The sequence below is a fragment of the Eriocheir sinensis genome, chromosome 44 (genome assembly GCF_024679095.1).
Source record: "Eriocheir sinensis breed Jianghai 21 chromosome 44, ASM2467909v1, whole genome shotgun sequence".
In the NCBI taxonomy this organism is placed as follows: Eukaryota; Metazoa; Arthropoda; class Malacostraca; order Decapoda; family Varunidae; genus Eriocheir; species Eriocheir sinensis.
In genome coordinates this window covers 13,370,270-13,388,473 of record NC_066552.1, presented here as the reverse complement: position 1 = coordinate 13,388,473, position 18,204 = coordinate 13,370,270, and the positions used below count along the sequence as shown (strand labels likewise).

Below are 18,204 nucleotides of genomic sequence, written 5' to 3'. Positions count from 1 at the left end.
GACTTCAGGGTACCAAGTGCCACACATTCTTGTTCTGCGTTGTCAACCTCTTGGTCCATTAATCTACCTTCTATAGTGGATCATGCAAGTCTGATTTGGAACTTCTTTTGTGACTCGTGGACTGGAAAGAAATTTTGCTCCAACTTGTAGACCTTTCTCAAAAACTGCTTCAGCTTTCATGAAATTGCCAGCCTTTTCCATTTCCCAAGCCCAGCTGATGTAAAAATCATCCAGAGATAAACACAGACCCTTTGACTCCACAGTCTGGTATATCTCAAGTGGATTTGGAGACAAGTTGGCATATTTTATCCACATGTCCAGAAACCATTGATCATTCACATACTTCTCCCTCAGATCTGCACTGGAATACATGGCCAGCAAACACTTTTCAATCAGTTTGGTCAGCTTCCCCTCCTTGCCTCCTTTGGGATAACTCTGTTCTACCCAAAGGACATACTCATACCGGACCTCCAGATGATTATTAGGGGCGTTGTGACTTGACGCCGCAACTGCAGGGTCATATGCCGCCGGATCTAATGCATTTAAATTTTTTGTTTTAAAACTATATTAAACCAGTAAAAAAATAGATAAAAACATGATAAAAAAAACTGCCGGACCTCCAGAGGATCATCTCATGAGTATGTGCATTGCTTCTGAAACTCATGCCTGATGATGTTCAATTTCTGTGGAGCATTATTGCTAAGCACCTCTCTTGGGATCACACACTTACCACCAAAATGAACTGTGTGTTTGTATAGTAAACCAAGCTTGTACAGAAGGGCATATGTTGGAGGGTACCCAGCCATGTATCGCAGGCTACAAATGAAAGACTATTTTCATGTAAACAAGATTATTTGCACTTTCAATGTCACTGAAAAGCAACTGCATTGTGTGTTTGCTTGTGCCCTCAGAGAGCACAGCAAGACTTCGTTAGTGAATATAATTTCTGTAAACAATATTTCTCTTTGTCGTAATTTAAACAAACTCCGTAAGGACTTTTAACAATGCGGTATCAGTAACCTGCTAAATAATAATATATATTCAACGTAAGTAAATCCACACTTAAAAACTGTGTGTGTGCGCGCCACAATTTTTTCCTTATATGTATTTAGAAAAATCTTCAGCTATATAAAGTAGTATAAACCTTAACAACTACATGCTCAACAGCAAGAACCTTCGGGCAAGATTCGTTTCGGTGAGAACGGTACAAAATTAACTTATTGTACTTGAGTCTATCCTAAGGTTTAGTTGGGTTTGCGGAGGACAGTGGACGACGCCTTGCTGTGGGGCGTCTGGAGGGTGAGGTTGAGGAGCTGCGGCTGGGAAAGCGTCGCCGCATGGCCCATCGGAGCCGCCGCCGCCATTATCACGTTGGGCGTCCCGTTGATCATCAGTGTTGTTGTCTTGGGGTTCACCTCTGTGCCCAGGAGCTCAGGTGGCCCCAGCATGATCTTACCCATCTGGAACAAGTGAAGCTGCTATTAATAAGACATATAGTGGTGTTAAAATTAATACTAGTAATACTTTATCCATTTGTAGCTTGCAATCAGATAAGTAGCTCTTTTTGTTATCTTGTTACTGATGGGATAGTGGCTTGAGTCTGCCAGTTTTCAGTGTAATGTAAAAAAAAGTCATCTCTCACACTACTATATTTACCTGTTCTCTGTGGCCCTGTGCCCCCCCCCCAAAAATGTCACACCAATATGGACCTCTGCACCCTGAACTGGAAAAACACCCACAAAAACCTGGTTAATCTTCTTTGTGGCGCTGGAAAATAGTCGTAATGGGAGCCAGGTACATATAAGACTATGGACCTATCTCTCTCAACGTACTTTGCCTGTGTGAGCTTTATGCTGTCTGCTCAACCCACTACTGTTCACACATTAATTCTACACTACCAGCTACTTCTTCTATGTCTTTCTCTTGATGTGCTTTCCCTGTATTTCTCTTCATACATTAATCACATATCGACAGCTACTTCCTCTTTGTCATTCTCTCGACATACTTTCCCTGTGTGAGCTCTATGTTGTCTGCTTAACCAACCACTGTTCACACATTAATTCTACATTGCCAGCTACTTCTTCTATGTCTTTCTCTTGAGTACTTTCCCTGTATTACTCTTCATACATTAATCATATATCGACAGCTACTTCCCCTTTGACATTCTCTCGACATACTTTGCCTGTGTGCGCTCCAGAGGTCACCGGGGAGGGCGCCACAGCCTGGGCAAGGAGCTGGGTCGGGTGGGGGGATGAGGCTCGTCCTTGAGGTACAGGACCCGGGGTGATTTTTATGATGGTCCCGGACTGGGGGTTGCGGGTGATGGAGGTGGCGGAGCTGTGAGGGGACTGTTGGTGGTGGTGGTGGTGTTGGCTGGTGGTAATGAAGGTGTTGGTGAGGTTGACGGGGCTGCCGGATGTGAGGAAGGCTGGCTGCCCGACACTCACCTGGAAGAGACGGAATGGAGGTGAAAATAAAGAGAAAACGTTTAAGAACAGGAAATTTTATTAACCGAAGAATGGAACTGGTATTGGTGGAGAGAGAGAGAGAGAGAGAGAGAAAACAAATGAAAGTATGTGTGTGTGTGTGTTGCCTTAAAAAAAAAATCCCTCACTCATTTTCCTTCTTATTTCACTTAATAATATTTCTTCATCTTTATCTTACTCTACATGTCTTTATTTATGTTTACTTGCACTTTCTTTGATTATATTCTCCTCTGCCTGTATTCTTTAACCTTACAAAATTTCTTACACCAGTTTTCATCTTAACGTCCCTACATCCATGACTACAGATATACAACAAATAGGTAAATACAAATATACTAGAAATAGGTAAATACAGCTAACCACAACCCCCAAGCATAAATGGCGATACTATAAAAATTGCATGCGCCATGACGGGTTTGGGACAACCACCAGGCCCCTGAAAAAAGTCTACCGATGTTACAGGCGCAGATGCAAAAAAAAAATAAATAAATAAATAAAATAATAATAATAATTCTCAGTACCTTGTTGGACGGGGACGAGGTTGAGGAGGCCGATGTGACGATGGTGCTTGCTGGTGGCGGGGCATGGACACAGCAGGACAGGTTAACAGGGAGGGGGTCAACTGGGGAGCTCTCGCAGGAGGGTATGGAGGGCAGGGAGAGGGAGCGAATGCGTGGCTTGTGTGCGAGGGCTGTCTCGGGCACCGGATCCAGCATGGGGGGTAAGGCGGCCGGCGGGCAGCTACCGTTCATTCCGTCAAGGCTGCCATCTGAGGGGAGCGATTGGGGTTGTGACTTGAGGGGATCGAATAATGGAGGTAAAGTTAATAAAGGAGGGACTTGGAGGTAAAGTTAATAAAGGAGGGACATGGAGGTAGTATTAATAAAGAGTAAAATAAGAGAGAAACAAAAGAAAAGGTGAAGGCTTGGGTAAGTATAAGGATAGAATAGATAGAATTATGATGTCAGAGGTATAAGGAGATAAGTATAAGGATAGAATAATGAAAATAAGGGTGAAGGAAGGTAAAAACTGGCTATGCAAAGAAGGAAGGCTGTTAATGAGTGTTCTTAATGACCCTGAGTGAAGTATAAGGACAGGAAAATGATAGTAAATGTATAAGAACAAGTATAAGGGATAGAATAATGAAGGAAAAGTTGATAAGGAGTAAGGATTGACCCCACAACAAAGACAACTGTTCATGAGTATCTTAACAACCCTGAGTGAAGTATAAGGACAGGATAATGATAGTAAATGTATAAGAACAAGTATAAGGGATAGAATAATGAAGGAAAAGTTAATAAAAAGGCAAAAAGATGAATGAAAAATGAAAGAAAAATGAGCAGTGGGCTTTTCATTAGTTTCCTTTTTTTTTTTGCTCTTGAACTGTTTCCTTTACTGTAAAAAAAAAGATTGACCCCACAACAAAGACAGCTGTTCACGAGTATGTTAACAACCCTGAGTGCGGTACAAGAGGCTAGAGACCCCAACAGACACACACACCTCCCTGCATGGCCAGCGTGACGGGGCAGTCCTTGTGTTGCAGCAGCATGGACTTGAGCACGGCCACCTCCGAGCGCAGGGACGATACCTCGGACTGCAGCTTCTGGTTGATGCTCCCCAGCTCGTCGTACTTGATGGAAAGGTTCTCAATCCATTTTTTCTTCTTCTCTCGGCACCGAATGGCAGCCGCTCTGAGGGAATGATAGGCATGTCAAAAATACGAATACATTGAATTATAACTATCCTCCTCCTCCTCCTCTTGTTGCTTCATTTCCCTCATTCTCTAGTGATAGTGTCATTAGGATCCATGTCTGAGGGCAGTCTAAATATATCTAAATCTTTTTCTCTCTTTACATATTTTAATTATCAGCTCTCTACCTCTAAGTTTGGTACTAAAGAACCTGAACCAAGCACAAACAGCATCAAGGAGTAAGGGAATTGCCAGTCAACACCAATAAGTAAGAGAGAAACCAAAGGATGTATGAGATTCCTTAAGAGTGTGAAGCTGCATCTCACCTATTTCTCTCCAGGAACTTTTTTCTCTTCTCGACGGGGTCTTCGTTGTCCGAGGAGTGGCGTCGCTTCCTCTCCCCCTTTGTGGAGTTGCAGCTGCCGGACGTGCCATCGTCATCCCACTCGCCCTTCAGACAACACACCATTAACACCACTCAGTTGATGGAAGACACAGATGAAGCAGTGTGCCAGCAACAGCCTGTATCACCCATCAATCACTCTATCATCACTCAGCTGATAGTAAAGGAAGGAATGAAAAAGTGTGCTCGCAACAGCCTGTATCAACTGTCCCTATCTTGTGTAAGTTGACTTGAGGCAAAAATTAAACAGCAATACATATTAAAATCTAGAGTGGATGAGCCAAAGCCAGATTTCAATAAGAGTGTCATCATTTAAAAGAAAACTAATATTTGCAGCCTTGTGGTTCTACAGGGCTTAATTATGAGTGAGAAGCAGATAAAGGCAAACTCATTACATTTAAAATCACACACACAAAAAATGGTAGAGTATGGGTGCCCTAAATACTGCACCACAAAGAAAACACAGCAGTTACCAATCAGCCTGAACTATTACTCTTCATCTAAGCTTGCCAAACCTTCCCCACCAACCTCACAGCCCTGCCCAGTCACCTCTGTGCTGCTTGTGCCGCTGAAGTTTCTGGAGCGCGTCATCTCTGCGATGCGGTCGGCGGTGTTGGCCCGCGAGGTCTTGCTGCAACCTGGCCGTGCAGCAGTGCTGCTCGAGGCCAGCGCCTGCTTCAGCTTCTGGAATGGATCACGGACATGAGGTAAGTCAGTTTGTTATGTTAAAAGGCAGACAACAATACAATAAACAGATAAAGAGATGACTAAAAATTAAAGAAAATGGGATCTTTTTACAAGGATGTGCATGCCTCTCTGTGCAGGAACCAGACCAAGATCCTCACCATTTTAGCAAGTGACTGTTGAGGCGACTTGTCATGTGAGTTAGGTGGGGAGGCGACCATGGAGGCGACGGAGGTGCTGCTGCTGGTGGTTCCCGTCTGGGCAGCCGAGGACACGACTGGGGTGGCGGGAATCTCAACGGGAATAGCCTGGCCGTTTGGTAACCTGTGGACGGAAGGGAACATGAGCGACAAACTGGCACAAACTGATATTCACTACACAAAGAACAGATGCCAGGGAAGGAAAAATGTAATAATAATAATGATTCCAAGACAGCAAAACTAACAGAAAAGAAAAAGCATTAGAGATGACATCAACAAACCACCACTCAAACCAATGTTCCCCTACACAAAAAATAGATTTATAGGAAGGAAAAAGGTCCAGAAATAAATAAAACAGATCAAAACACAAATTCAGCAACACCAAAACTACCAAACAGAAAGCGAACTGAATATGACAACAACAAACCACCACTTCATCTGATATTCACACACACACAAAAAAAATAAAGGAAGGAATAACGAAAAGTAAATAAACGACTAAAATAAAAATACAAAGGACGCCAAAACTAGCAACCATGAAGAGCGTACAGCACCTGAGGAGTAGCTGAAGGACTGTGGCACTGGGTGAGGCCGGCACACCGCTCGGGGCGGCACAGATGGCGGGCTGCTGTGTGGACGCCGGCAACGACCCGCCCATCTTGAGAGACGCTGCCACACTGCCAATCTCAACTGCACCGAGGGACTGGGTGACGGACGGCCTGCAACGAGGGACGATTTATGACACTCCTACATTTTGTCTTTACTGAATGTAGCTAAATAGGGGTGTAAGAGTAGACTGACAACCTGCAACAAGGGACCATTTTAGACTGTCTTCTTACTCAATGTAGCAAAACAAAGAGGCTACCAATAAATAAATAAATAGAGGATGAAAGAAATGAAATATAGTACAGAGATAAAAGGATAAATAATCTACTGAAAAATAAAGGAAGGAAGAAATTACAGAAATAAACAGGTTACCAATAAATAAGATAGAAATAAAATGATAAATAAAACAATCAGCTACCAAATAATAAAATAAATAAACTATACAAACACAGAGATACATAAATGACTAGACTACATACAAACAAGAAGAAAATAAAGAAACAAAACAGAAATACAACCCAAATCTCACCCCGCCGTGATGACTGGCGTTGGCGTCGAGATCACTGAGCCGGAGAGCTGCCCCGCCTCCACCGCCGCCGCCGCCGCAGACGACACATTGAGGGAGAGCGACCTGGCGGCTCTCACTTCACCCCTCTCCAACTCTAACTCCTCCTCCTCCACCATGTCCACCACCTTAGCGGATGGCAGCGTTCCAGGACAGGTGGTTGAGGTGGAGTTGGATGGCATGTACGAGGCGTGGCTGGAGGTGGTGGTGAGGGTGGGGTTGGTGGTGGTGAGGGTGGAGATGTCATCCCTGGAGGTGGAGGAGATGGTCTCGTCGGAGTCCGCTGGCGGAGGGAGGACTCTTGGGGTGTCCAGGCTCTCCCCGCCTCCCCCGATGGACTGGGGAAGGGCAGAACCAGGACTTTTAGGATGATATATTTCTTCTATTCTATCTATCTATCTATCTAAATCTCCGTGTCTCCTTCTCTCCCTGTTCTGGCACATCCTCTCTGCACACTCATCCTGCTACTTCCAACTCTCTCGCTCCAATGCTCACTCACCCTATTGATCCACTTCACTGGCAGTCTTCCCCTAACAACATCAGCAAAATAAGTCCCAGGTATGATATAAGAGACGCAGTAAGAGTTTGCATGGCACAACATAGACAAACTCGCTCACACTCACCTCAGTTATAGAGTGGTGTGACCTCAGGAGGGACGCTCGCCGGAACTGCTCATCAAAGGGGTTTAGACTAATCTCCTGGAAGAGCCCCACCTCCTCACACTGCCTCAGGAACCTGGTGGGGGTGGGCGTCTGGTCTGGAAGGAACAAGACACAGAAATGAAGGACTCAATCAGACATGGGTTGTTGATGCTTAACCCAGTAGCAGCGACGGGCCAAATTTTTGCCATGATATAAACCCCCAAAAAAATAGATGATGCATAAACTGATCACAAATGCGTTGATATATATTATGAAATGGTTTGCGTGAGTGATGATTTTTTTCTCAATTTTCTCGCTTAGAGGGGCCTTTAAGAAACATGATCCCCGCAGCTACCAGGTTAAGAAAAACTCTCCTTATGAAAAATCTTTATATTTAGTCACTTTCTCTGGTCCCTAAATAGTCACTTCCCTGCCACCCCCCCCTACTGACCGATGATGAAGCCGTGGTGCTTGACTAGAGACGGCGTGTGGTGCTCCCCGTTCACCGTCAGCTGCATCTCGTGGCGCCGCCGGTGGACGGTGAGACGGTCCTCGTTGGTGAAGCTCTGGGGAGGGAGGGAGAGGAAGGAGGTGGCATTACTATTGAGAACATTATGGCTGTATCTTTTTTTTCTTATGGCACAGGAAGACCCATGATTACAGACTTGCCTTACGGATATCAGCAGAAAAAAACTATATCAATTTCAAGGGAGGGAGAAGAAGGAGGTGACATTACTATTGAGAACTTTATGGCTGCATCTTTTTTTTCTTATGGCACAGGAAGACCCATGATTACAGACTTGCCTTACGGATATCAGCAGAAAAAAACTATATCAATTTCAAGGGAGGGAGAAGAAGGAGGTGGCATTACTATTGAGAACTTTATGGCTGAATCTTTTTTTTCTTATGGCACAGACTTGCCTTACAGATATCAGCAGAAAAAAACTATATCAATTTCAAGGGAGGGAGAAGAAGATTACAGAGATTTGCCTTACAGATATCAGCAGAAAAATGCTATATAATTTTCAAGGGTGGCATGAATTGAAAACTTTATGGCTCTATCTAATTCTTTTCTTATATTACAGGTAGGTCCATGCTTAGAGAGAGGGGCCTTACAGATACCTACAGATACATCATCATTCTCAGAGGTAAATAAATTAAAAACAAATTCATTAACAGATTCAAACAGGTGAGTAAGCAAAAAAATATGACAAACAGATTTAGACGTAATATTTATTTTCTGACATGACATTCTGAAGTTCATGTTATTTGTAAGGCTGGGGAAGCATGTCACAGGTACAGCAGAAGCTTACCATGCCACACCCCGGCTGAGGGCACCCAAACGGCTTGTCCACTTCACCCATGGCTGCCCCTGTGGTGGTGGTGGAGGTGTGCCGTGGCCAGCGCTGGCACCCTGGGTTGGAGGCACAGCTGGAGGGCACCGGCTGCACCTGACTGCCCCCAAGCCACCCTGCACAGCCCTGCCACAGCGGTGTCTCCGGGGCACTGAAATGAATGATGCATAATGATAAAAAAAGGTAAACATCAATCCCTCAGCTCGGTCTTAGATACAATAAAAAAAAAATTAATGTGTTCGAATTCAGAAAATGTCCTGAACTAGTTAAAAGCCCACCAGAGATACAGATATAATTAACATTTACCCACAATAATACAATCTATAAAGCTGATATCAACAGGACTTAGCTTCCTTTACATAGAGGTGAAAGATGCAAAATAAGTAAGTTTTCTAAGCCCTATGGCAACTGCAAGGTTTTCACTCTTCCTGATTCATATAAACAGTTAAGTATAAATTTTCACACACACACACACATGTAGCAATTACTAACCGTTATAAAGTTATTCCATCTTCCGCAGTGGTGTGTGTGTGTGTGTGTGCCGGACTCGCTGCTGCGGGCACGACGTGTTTGTACTGGCGTTGGCAAGCTTCTCAATGCATCTTAGTAAGGCAACCTGAGGAGGAGGAGGAGGAGGAGAACTGTAATTAAAAAAAAGGGAAGAGTACATGAAATCTTAAATAGGGAAGGTATATACTGTATGTTTTCTAATTCCTAACAGATAAAAAAACCCGAAGGAGTGGCAGTAACACACACACACACACACACACACACACACACACACACACACACACACACACACACACACACACACACACACACACACACAGGGGCAAGGACACCAAACATTATCCACCACAGGGGTCAATTTTCACCCACGCCCAGTCACCCAAGACAACCAAACCGTGAGAAGTACGATTATGTCATGGAGGGGAAATGTTAAAGTGTTAGGGGCATACACTATAGCTGTGCGTGGCCTCAGTGCTCATCTCTGTCACACTGGCCCTTGAACCTGTGTCATGGAGATTTACAGATTTTTACGTCCATCGGGTAACTAGCACCATGTCTGACTTGGAGTATTTAAAAGCTATCTATTATCTGGTTCTGTGCTTGTAATAAAAGGCAAAGTTGGGGACATTTGCTAAGCTGGCCGTACATATTTTAGGTTCTGCAATACTCTGAGAAGGGATGGAGGTGTAGTTATTATGAATTATCTAGTACTGTGCTGGTAAGGATAGGTAAAGTTTGGGACAATCGTTAAGCTGGTCGTATATATTTTAAGTTCTGTAATACTCTAGACAGGCTGATACACTCTTTGAAGGGCTGGAAGTGTAGTTATAATAAAGTTCAGGACATTCTCTAAGCTGGCCGTATATATTTTAAGTTCTGCAATACTCTAGACGGGCTGATACACTCTTTGAAGGGCTGGAAGTATAGTTATAATAAAGTTTGGGACATTCACTAACCTGGCCATATACATTTTAGGTTCTGCAACACTCTAGACAGGCTGATAATCTCTGTGAAGTTATGGAAGTGTAGTTATAATGAACCTTTCCCAGCCACAATAACACAGAGAGCATGTATCAAGGACAGAGCACACCCACGGTTAATTCAGTCCTGGTGGCCTTGCCTTGCCTCGCTGGCCACCTGAAGAGCAGCCAAGTCTTACCCTGCACAGAAATACATGCACTCACACGCAGCCCCCATGTCCTTCACCTTGTCCGTTGGCTTGTGGTAGGCCGAGGACACAGGCTAAGGGAAATGGTAAGGCTGGAAATGGCTTGGTTATTCATCTCCATCTCACTGGCCTTAGAATATGTAATGGCTATGTCCTTCACCTTGTCCATTAGCTTGTGGTAGGCTGAGGGACAGAGGCTAAGGGAAAAGGCGAAGACAGGAGCATATGCAAAGCTAAGAATGACCTCGTAATTCTTTCCCATCTCACTGGCCTTAGAAGCACATATTTGACAAGGCTTTCGTAAGAGTTTCGGGTATTTCCAGGGATAGTTATATGACCCTTAGGATAGTTTGACCCTTCTCCTGTATCGTAAGCCTAAAACAACACTCATTAGAACCCAACTGACCTCCTTAATGGACTTTGGAAATTGTTGATATGAGGGGTGGAAACATTTGACAATACCCACCCAGGAACCTATTATTTCAGGGCATGGGGCTTACAGCGACAAGGGGGTTACCACAGTGTACCTTTCCTAAGCTTCCCACGAGCGAGGAAAGCACAATACCACGTAGTCAAACTCATGGGAGAATGTATAAACAAGAAAAACTCACAGGGGGAGATAGAAAAAGCCTCACTCAGTCACATAACATATTTTAGACATTTCCCAGAGCACCACAAGACTCACACGGCTTCCCAGTAGACACTAATTTCCATAGTCAAACCCCTGGGAGTGTGGATCCAGGGGAGGGCCGGGGAGCCACAGGGGAGCACATGTTAACACAGGGAGATGACACATTCCCTCTACACCACACGACTGACACTACGAGACTCACACGGCTTCCCAGTAGACACTAATTCCCATAGTCAAACCCCTGGGAGTGTGGATCCAGGGGAGGGCCGGGGAGCCACAGGGGAGCACACATTAACACAGGGAGATGACACATTCCCTCTACACCACACGACTGACACTACGAGACTCACACGGCTTCCCAGTAGACATTAACAACCATAGTAAAACCCCTGGGAATGTGGATCCAGGGGAGGGCCGGGGAGCCACAGGGGAGCACGGGTTAACACAGGGTAGGTGACTCATGTGATGACGCAATAGGTTCAAGTATGTTTACATCTCGCCACGCCTAAAGATGCCGAGTCGTGGCCGCTTTTACTTTATTATCTCTATTTAAACACCTATGATAGCGTTTTAGGGACTTTTTATGTGTAGTTTATGAATTAGGTTATCTTGGGGTTATGGCAGCATCGGATAACACAGTAATAGCATAATAACGTCAGAATATATTAACACATGGATGCTGAGTTCAATCTCCCGCTTAAAACTTCAGATACCTTCCTTTATTTTCCTATTTAGACGCCAATAATAGTTTTCCGGAGGTTCTTTATATGTGTAGTTTATGGATTAGGTTGTTTTGGTGTTTGTTAGAGCATCGGGGAGCGCTATAATATCATAATAACATCATAAAAGTGTAATACATGGATGCTGGGTTCAATCTCCCGCTTAGAACTTAAGATACCTTCCTTTATTTTCCTATTTAGACGCCAATGATAGTTTTCTGGAGGTTCTTTATATATGTAGTTTATGATTTAAGTTCTTTTAGGGCCATGAGCGTAATAATATAATTGTAACATCAGAATAAAGTAGTACATGGATGCTGGGTTCAATCTCCCGCTTAGAACTTCAGATACCTTCCTTTATTTTCCTTTTTAAGCTTTCTGGGGGTTCTTTATATGTGTAGTTTATGATTTAAGTTGTTCCAGAGTCATGAGCTGGGTTCAGTCTCCCCCTTAGAACTTGATACCTCCCTTTATTTTCCTATTTATGCTTTCTGGGTTCTTTATATGTGTAGTTAATAATATAATTGTTCCAGAGTCATGAACATCAGCAATCAAAGTAGTACATGGATGCTGGGTTCAATCTCCCGCTTAGAACTTCAGATACCTTCCTTTATTTTCCTTTTTAAGCTTTCTGGGGGTTCTTTATATGTGTAGTTTATGATTTAAGTTGTTCCAGAGTCATGAGAGCATCGGGGAGAGCAATCAGAATAGAGATGGATGCAGGGTTCAGTCTCCCGCTTAGAACTTCAGATACCTTCCTTTATTTTCCTATTTATGCTTTCTGGGGGTTCTTTATATGTGTAGTTTATGATTTAAGTTGTTCCAGAGTCATGAGAGCATAGGGGAGAGCAATCAGAATAGAGATGGATGCAGGGTTCAGTCTTCCGCTTAGAACTTCAGATACCTTCTTTTATTTTCCTACCTAACGTAACCTAACCTAACCTAACCTGAACTTTAAAAGGCAATGATAGTTGTCTTAAGGGTATTCACTGGAGCATATGCCGGACAATATATTATGGTATCCAAGAGAGAGGGAGATGATTACATAAAGGTGATAAAAAATTGTTGCGTAAGTGATAAAAATTACGAAAATAAGAATGAAGGGAGAGAGAAAAAAAATACGAGATAGGAAATAAAGAAGAGTGTGAAAAAAAATACTTGAGAATGATTAACTTGCATGCTTTAATAATTAGTTTCCGGTAGATGACAGGTGGTGGCGGCGGTGGTGGAGGTGATGGTGGTGGTGGTGGTGATGAAAAAGATGAAGGGGGAAGGAGATGGTGATGACGTAGGAACAGTTGGCACCCACAGAGGTCACATGGGAGGCTGTATGATGATGATGATGATGATAATGATGATGATGATGATACTAATAACACTACTACTACTACTACTACTACTACTAATAATAATAATAATAATAATAATAATAATAATAATAATAATAACAATAATAGTAATAATACGACTACTATTATTATACAAACTGAATAATTATAATAAGAAGAAATCAAGTAAGCTTCCTGAGAGAGAGAGAGAGAGAGAGAGAGAGAGAGAGAGAGAGAGAGAGAGAGAGAGAGAGAGAGAGAGAATAAAAGAAACGTGACTGATGGATTGATTTGGACATGACCTTGAAACTGTAATAAGGAGGAGGAGGAGAAGGAAGAGGAGGAGGAGGAGGAAGACAAAGAGTAAGAGGAGGAAAATTAATGAAATGAAATAAAAAAGAAAGAAAACATGAGGAAGGAAAGATACATACGAGGAGGAGGAGGAAGAGAAAGAGGAGGAGGAGGAGGAAGAGGAGAAGGAGGAGGAAGAGCCAAGAAGTGAGATAAATATAGTGTCCTGTTCCTCTTTGATTCTCCCTAAGCTCGAGGGGAACATAGTTGTAGAAGTAGTAGTAGTAGTAGTAGTAGTAGTAGTAGTAGTAGTAGTAGATAAACATGAAAGAAGGAAAATAAAAGACGCTGATTAAGAAGGAGAGAGAGAGAGAGAGAGAGAGAGAGAGAGAGAGAGAGAGAGAGAGAGAGAGAGAGAGAGAGAGAGAGAGAGAGAGAGAGAATAAAGCGACATGCCTGGGACAGACTAATATATACCACATGAGAGAGAGAGAGAGAGAGAGAGAGAGAGAGAGAGAGAGAGAGAGAGAGAGACGCTAAATAAATTACGAGCAAGAAAAATTAAATTCTCTCTCTCTCTCTCTCTCTCTCTCTCTCTCTCTCTCTCTCTCTCTCTCTCTCTCTCTCAAGTTGGCAACCCTTCATTCCCATCCACAGCTAGGGTACGCTTTCTCGAGGAGGAGGAGGAGGAGGAGGAGGAGCATGAGGAGGAAGAGGAAGAGGAGGAAGAAATGGATGAAGTATATTTGAGAGGAAAGGGAAGGAGGGGAAACGGAGAGGGAATTTAAGAGGGAAGGAAAGAGGGAGGGAGGAAAGAAGGAAGATAGAGGATAAATTAAGAGGAAGAAAGGAAGAGGTATGGGAAGGAGAAAGAGAGAAGGAAGAAGGGAAGAAGAGTAAAAATTAAGAAAAAGAAAAATGTAAAATAAAAAAAAGTGAGGTGGAGAAGGAGGAACAAGATAACAAAATAAACAAAGAAACAGGGGAAGGGAGGAAAAGACAATAAAAGGGAGGGAAAGTCTATAAGGAAGAGAAGGGAGAGAGAAGGAAGGAGGAAAAGAAGAAGAGGAGGTGGAAGGGAAAACAAGATTACAGAAAACAAACAAGGAAATGAAGAAGGAAGGGAGGAGAAGGGAGTGAGAGAGAAAGAGGGAAGGAGGAAGAAAGAGAAGAGGAAGTAGAAGGGAAAACAAAATAATAAACAAGGAAATGAAGGAGGAAGGGAAGGAAAGAGAGAGAAGGAGGAGAGAGGGAGAGGGAAAGACTAGTTGGCTTCACACAGGAAATGGTACACGATTCATAGCAATGGTGGTGGTGGTGACCTTGAGAGAGAGAGAGAGAGAGAGAGAGAGAGAGAGAGAGAGAGAGAGAGAGAGAGAGAGAGAGAAGAGAAAGGAATAATGAAGAGAAGAAGGGAAGGAAGGAAGAGAGAGAGAGAGAGAGAGAGAGAGAGAGAGAGAGAGAGAGAGAGAGAGAGAGAGAGAGAGAGAGACTAGAATTGGAGAAAGGGTAGAGAAAAAGAAGGGAAGGGAAGGGAAGAGAGAGAGAGAGAGAGAGAGAGAGAGAGAGAGAGAGAGAGAGAGAGAGAGAGAGAGAGAGAGAGACTAGAATTGGAGAAAGGGAAGAGAAAAAGGAGGGAGGGGAAGGGAAAGGAAAGGAAAGTAAAGGAAAGGAAAGAGAGAGAGAGAGAGAGAGAGAGAGAGAGAGAGAGAGAGAGAGAGAGAGAGAGAGAGAGAGAGAGAGAGAGAGAGAGAGAGAATAATCTTTGGCAGTGAAGCCCCTTAGCAACTGTCTAGTGTTCTTTTCACACGAATAGAATGAATGATAAACAATAATAATGATAATAATAATAATAATTCGACTCAGTCCTCCTCGACTCAACCTAACTCAACTATCAACCCAACCCAACCTATCCTAACCCTACCCAACCCAACCACTCAACCCATCAACCTTTTAAATTTAATATCCAATGGGGTTGACCAAGAGCAAACAGTGTCTCCCAGAGGTGCCAGACAGTTACCTTGGCACTGACCTGTTCCTGGGATGGCACACGTTTTGGGGTCATGCAGTTTAACCGGTACATGACAGGTTTGTTGTTGTTGTGGGATTTACCCCCTAAAAAGGGGGAACGGGCCTTTGTCACGCCCCTCGAGTGTTGGGCATGAATGGCTGGGCGAGAAATTAATATCCATCGGGGGCCGGTGCCTGTGTATTAATAATGCCACTTTCCTAATGATATTCGGGAGGTGTGAAGGTGAGCAACAGAAGAGCAGTTCATAAAGTCGGAGACGAGATATCAGCGCGTTACTAAAACCGATCCTACTTGAACAGTGACTGACCTGTTACTTTCTTTATTCCACCGTCCTCAGGTGACACCAAATAAGAAGAAACTTTAATAAAAGACAAACTACTGAGTGCTCGCTCTCAAACAGGTTTTGTTCAACTCCCATCGGGTTAGCTGTGACCAGTCACCACCAACGGGGCAAGGATGCTCTTCATCCTCTAGACCAGTGGTTCCCAAACTGGGGGGCGTGAGCTGGATACAAGGGGGGCGTGATTCCGTCTGCCAAAAATTGCAGTTTTGCAAAGACACACACACACACACACACACACACACACATTGAGTAACACTAACTGAATCCTCCTCAAGTGAGTTTCAATATATATATATATATATATATATATATATATATATATATATATATATATATATATATATATATATATATATATATATATATATATATATATATATATATATATATATATATATATATATATATGAACAAGGGATGGGGGGCGTGACGATTTCTTATAAATCATTAGGGAGCATAGCTAATTTAAAAAAAAGTTTGGGAACCACTGCTCTACTAGACTCTAGAGGGAGGGACTTCTCGCCTGATTTGTTGTCACCTGAGGTGGAACAGACTAATACAGTGTGCCACACGTGTTGCGGCCATGCAGGCGGCGCAGTTTAAGACAACCGAACAGTGTACAAATAGTTGGTGAGATCAATTTCTCACACCACACACCAGCCAGAACTCCGCCAAACTTAACGCTTCGAAATATTCAAAATGTAACACCCAAATCATAGTTATCAGGGCACTCTCATGACCACCAGTGACCCCGCCCTGCTCCTGGGGTCACCTGGGGGCCCTACCTGTCCTGGGGGAGGGAGGAGGGGGTCAAGAAGGCTCCTTACACACACACACAACAGCTGTTCCTTGTACGCCCAATCAGCTGTAATTCCCGTTTCCAACACTGCACACTGCCTCACCTTCACTCACTATCACTGAGGCACTCTAAGGAAGACGTGTGTGGCGTTTCTACCATCCTTGGAGGCACACGGGGGAGCACATGAGGTTTAGAAGCGAGAGGAAGGGCAGACGCAACCTTACATCACAGGGCTTTCAGGTACACTGTGACTTGGACGCGAGAGAGTTGCCAGGGATTAAAACTTCATTATTCGCTTATTTCACGTATTTAGCGACTCTATGACCTTACCTTATGTACCATATGACTTGTTAGAGGACATGTAAACAGTGGTTCTGGTTATATTTAAGGAGAATCGGGAGGAAAAAGGTTAAAATAAGCAAAAATAGACCTCTGTGACGGGAGCTGTTTCAGGATGCCAACGATTAAAAACTTCATGATTCGCTTATTTTACGCAAATACTCCCACTATGACCTTACTTAACGTACCATATGACTCGTATCAGTATATATTAACAGTGATTCTGGTTATATATAAGGAGAATCGAGAGGAAAAAGTTCAATTAAGCAAAAATAGACCTCTGTGACATGGCCCTTCTCCGGGAGCTGTCTCAGGATGCCAAAGATTAAAAACTTCACTAATCGCTTATTTTACGTGATATGCCTCCACTATACTCTTACTTAACGTACCTAATGACTTGTTGAAAGATATATTAGCAGTGGTTCTGCTTACGTATAAGGAAAATCGAGTAGAAAAGGTTAAAATAAGCAAAAATAGACCTTCGGGAGCTGTCTCAAGATGTCAAGTAGTAAAAAACTTCATTATTTATCAATTTTACGTGAAGTACTCCCACTACGACCTTACTGAACGTACCCTATAACTTGTCTAAGGGTATATATATAGTAGCTCCAGTGTTACGTAAGGGGAAACGAGTGGAAAGCGTCAAATGAAGGGAAATATAGAGCTGTCTCAATCTGGCAACTTAGGGCAGCGTTGGGGGCACGGAGTCAAGTTCTTGTGCTCACGTTAGCCTGTTTTTACGCCCTTTTGTCGCCCTCCTAGACTTCCCTGAGCGCCTACTAATCATTATTAGGGCCAATTAATACCCCTACTGCAAAATGGAAGGGGGAATAATAATAGTTAGGGGGTATAATGCTTTTTGCAGGGAGGGGAAGCGAGACAAAGGACATATTGTAGGTTTGGTTTGCTCAGACTCTTCCGCCTCTCACATAAACTATTTGTAAAGTCCGAAAATAAGATCAATCGGGTTCTAATGAGAGTTGTCTTAGGTTCTTGGTACAGATAAAGAGTTAGACTACCACCAGGGTCATTAAGCTACCCCTGGAAATGCCCCAAACTCCCACGAAAGCCTTGTCAAATAGGTGATCTTTTGCGCCTGAAATGTAAGAAAATGACCCTCACTCACCCGATATCAAGGAGGCCACACGTGTTTCTTGCATAATACTGAGGCGAGGGCAATCTATTTCACCTCCTTTGGGTTATAATGGTACAGATAAAGAGTCAAACTACCACCAGGGTCATCAAACTACCCCTGGAAATGCCTCAAACTCCTACGAAAGCCTGGTCAAATAGGTGATCTTGTGCGCTGAAGGAGTTTGCACGTGTCTCGTATAATATTGAAAGTAATCTAATTCTCCTCCTTTGGGTTAAGATGAGGATGAATAAAGGACACAGGGAGCGAGGAGAGTAGTAC

At 43.4% G+C, this 18,204-nt stretch overlaps 1 protein-coding gene across 9 annotated transcripts; it reads right to left on the bottom strand.

Annotated features, from left to right (window-relative positions):
• Positions 1-833: 833 nt before the first annotated feature.
• LOC126980559 (cyclic AMP-dependent transcription factor ATF-2-like) lies at positions 834-16,713 on the bottom strand. Of its 9 annotated transcripts, none has more exons than XM_050830617.1 (14): positions 16,555-16,713; positions 9,123-9,246; positions 8,589-8,781; positions 7,727-7,841; positions 7,258-7,391; positions 6,599-6,972; positions 6,018-6,182; positions 5,425-5,587; positions 5,129-5,263; positions 4,503-4,627; positions 3,987-4,177; positions 3,008-3,255; positions 2,178-2,447; positions 834-1,460 (listed from the first exon to the last, which is right to left on the bottom strand). In XM_050830617.1, the coding sequence occupies exons 3-14, from the start codon at positions 8,637-8,639 to the stop codon at positions 1,245-1,247; spliced, it is 2,187 nt and encodes a 728-aa protein (XP_050686574.1). In that variant the 5' UTR covers positions 8,640-8,781; positions 9,123-9,246; positions 16,555-16,713; the 3' UTR covers positions 834-1,244. The 9 variants fall into 9 exon arrangements, with proteins under 9 accessions (XP_050686574.1, XP_050686582.1, XP_050686577.1 ...); XM_050830625.1 differs by having other exon boundaries at positions 5,129-5,260; XM_050830620.1 differs by having other exon boundaries at positions 16,565-16,697.
• Between the last annotated feature and the right edge of the window lie 1,491 nt (positions 16,714-18,204).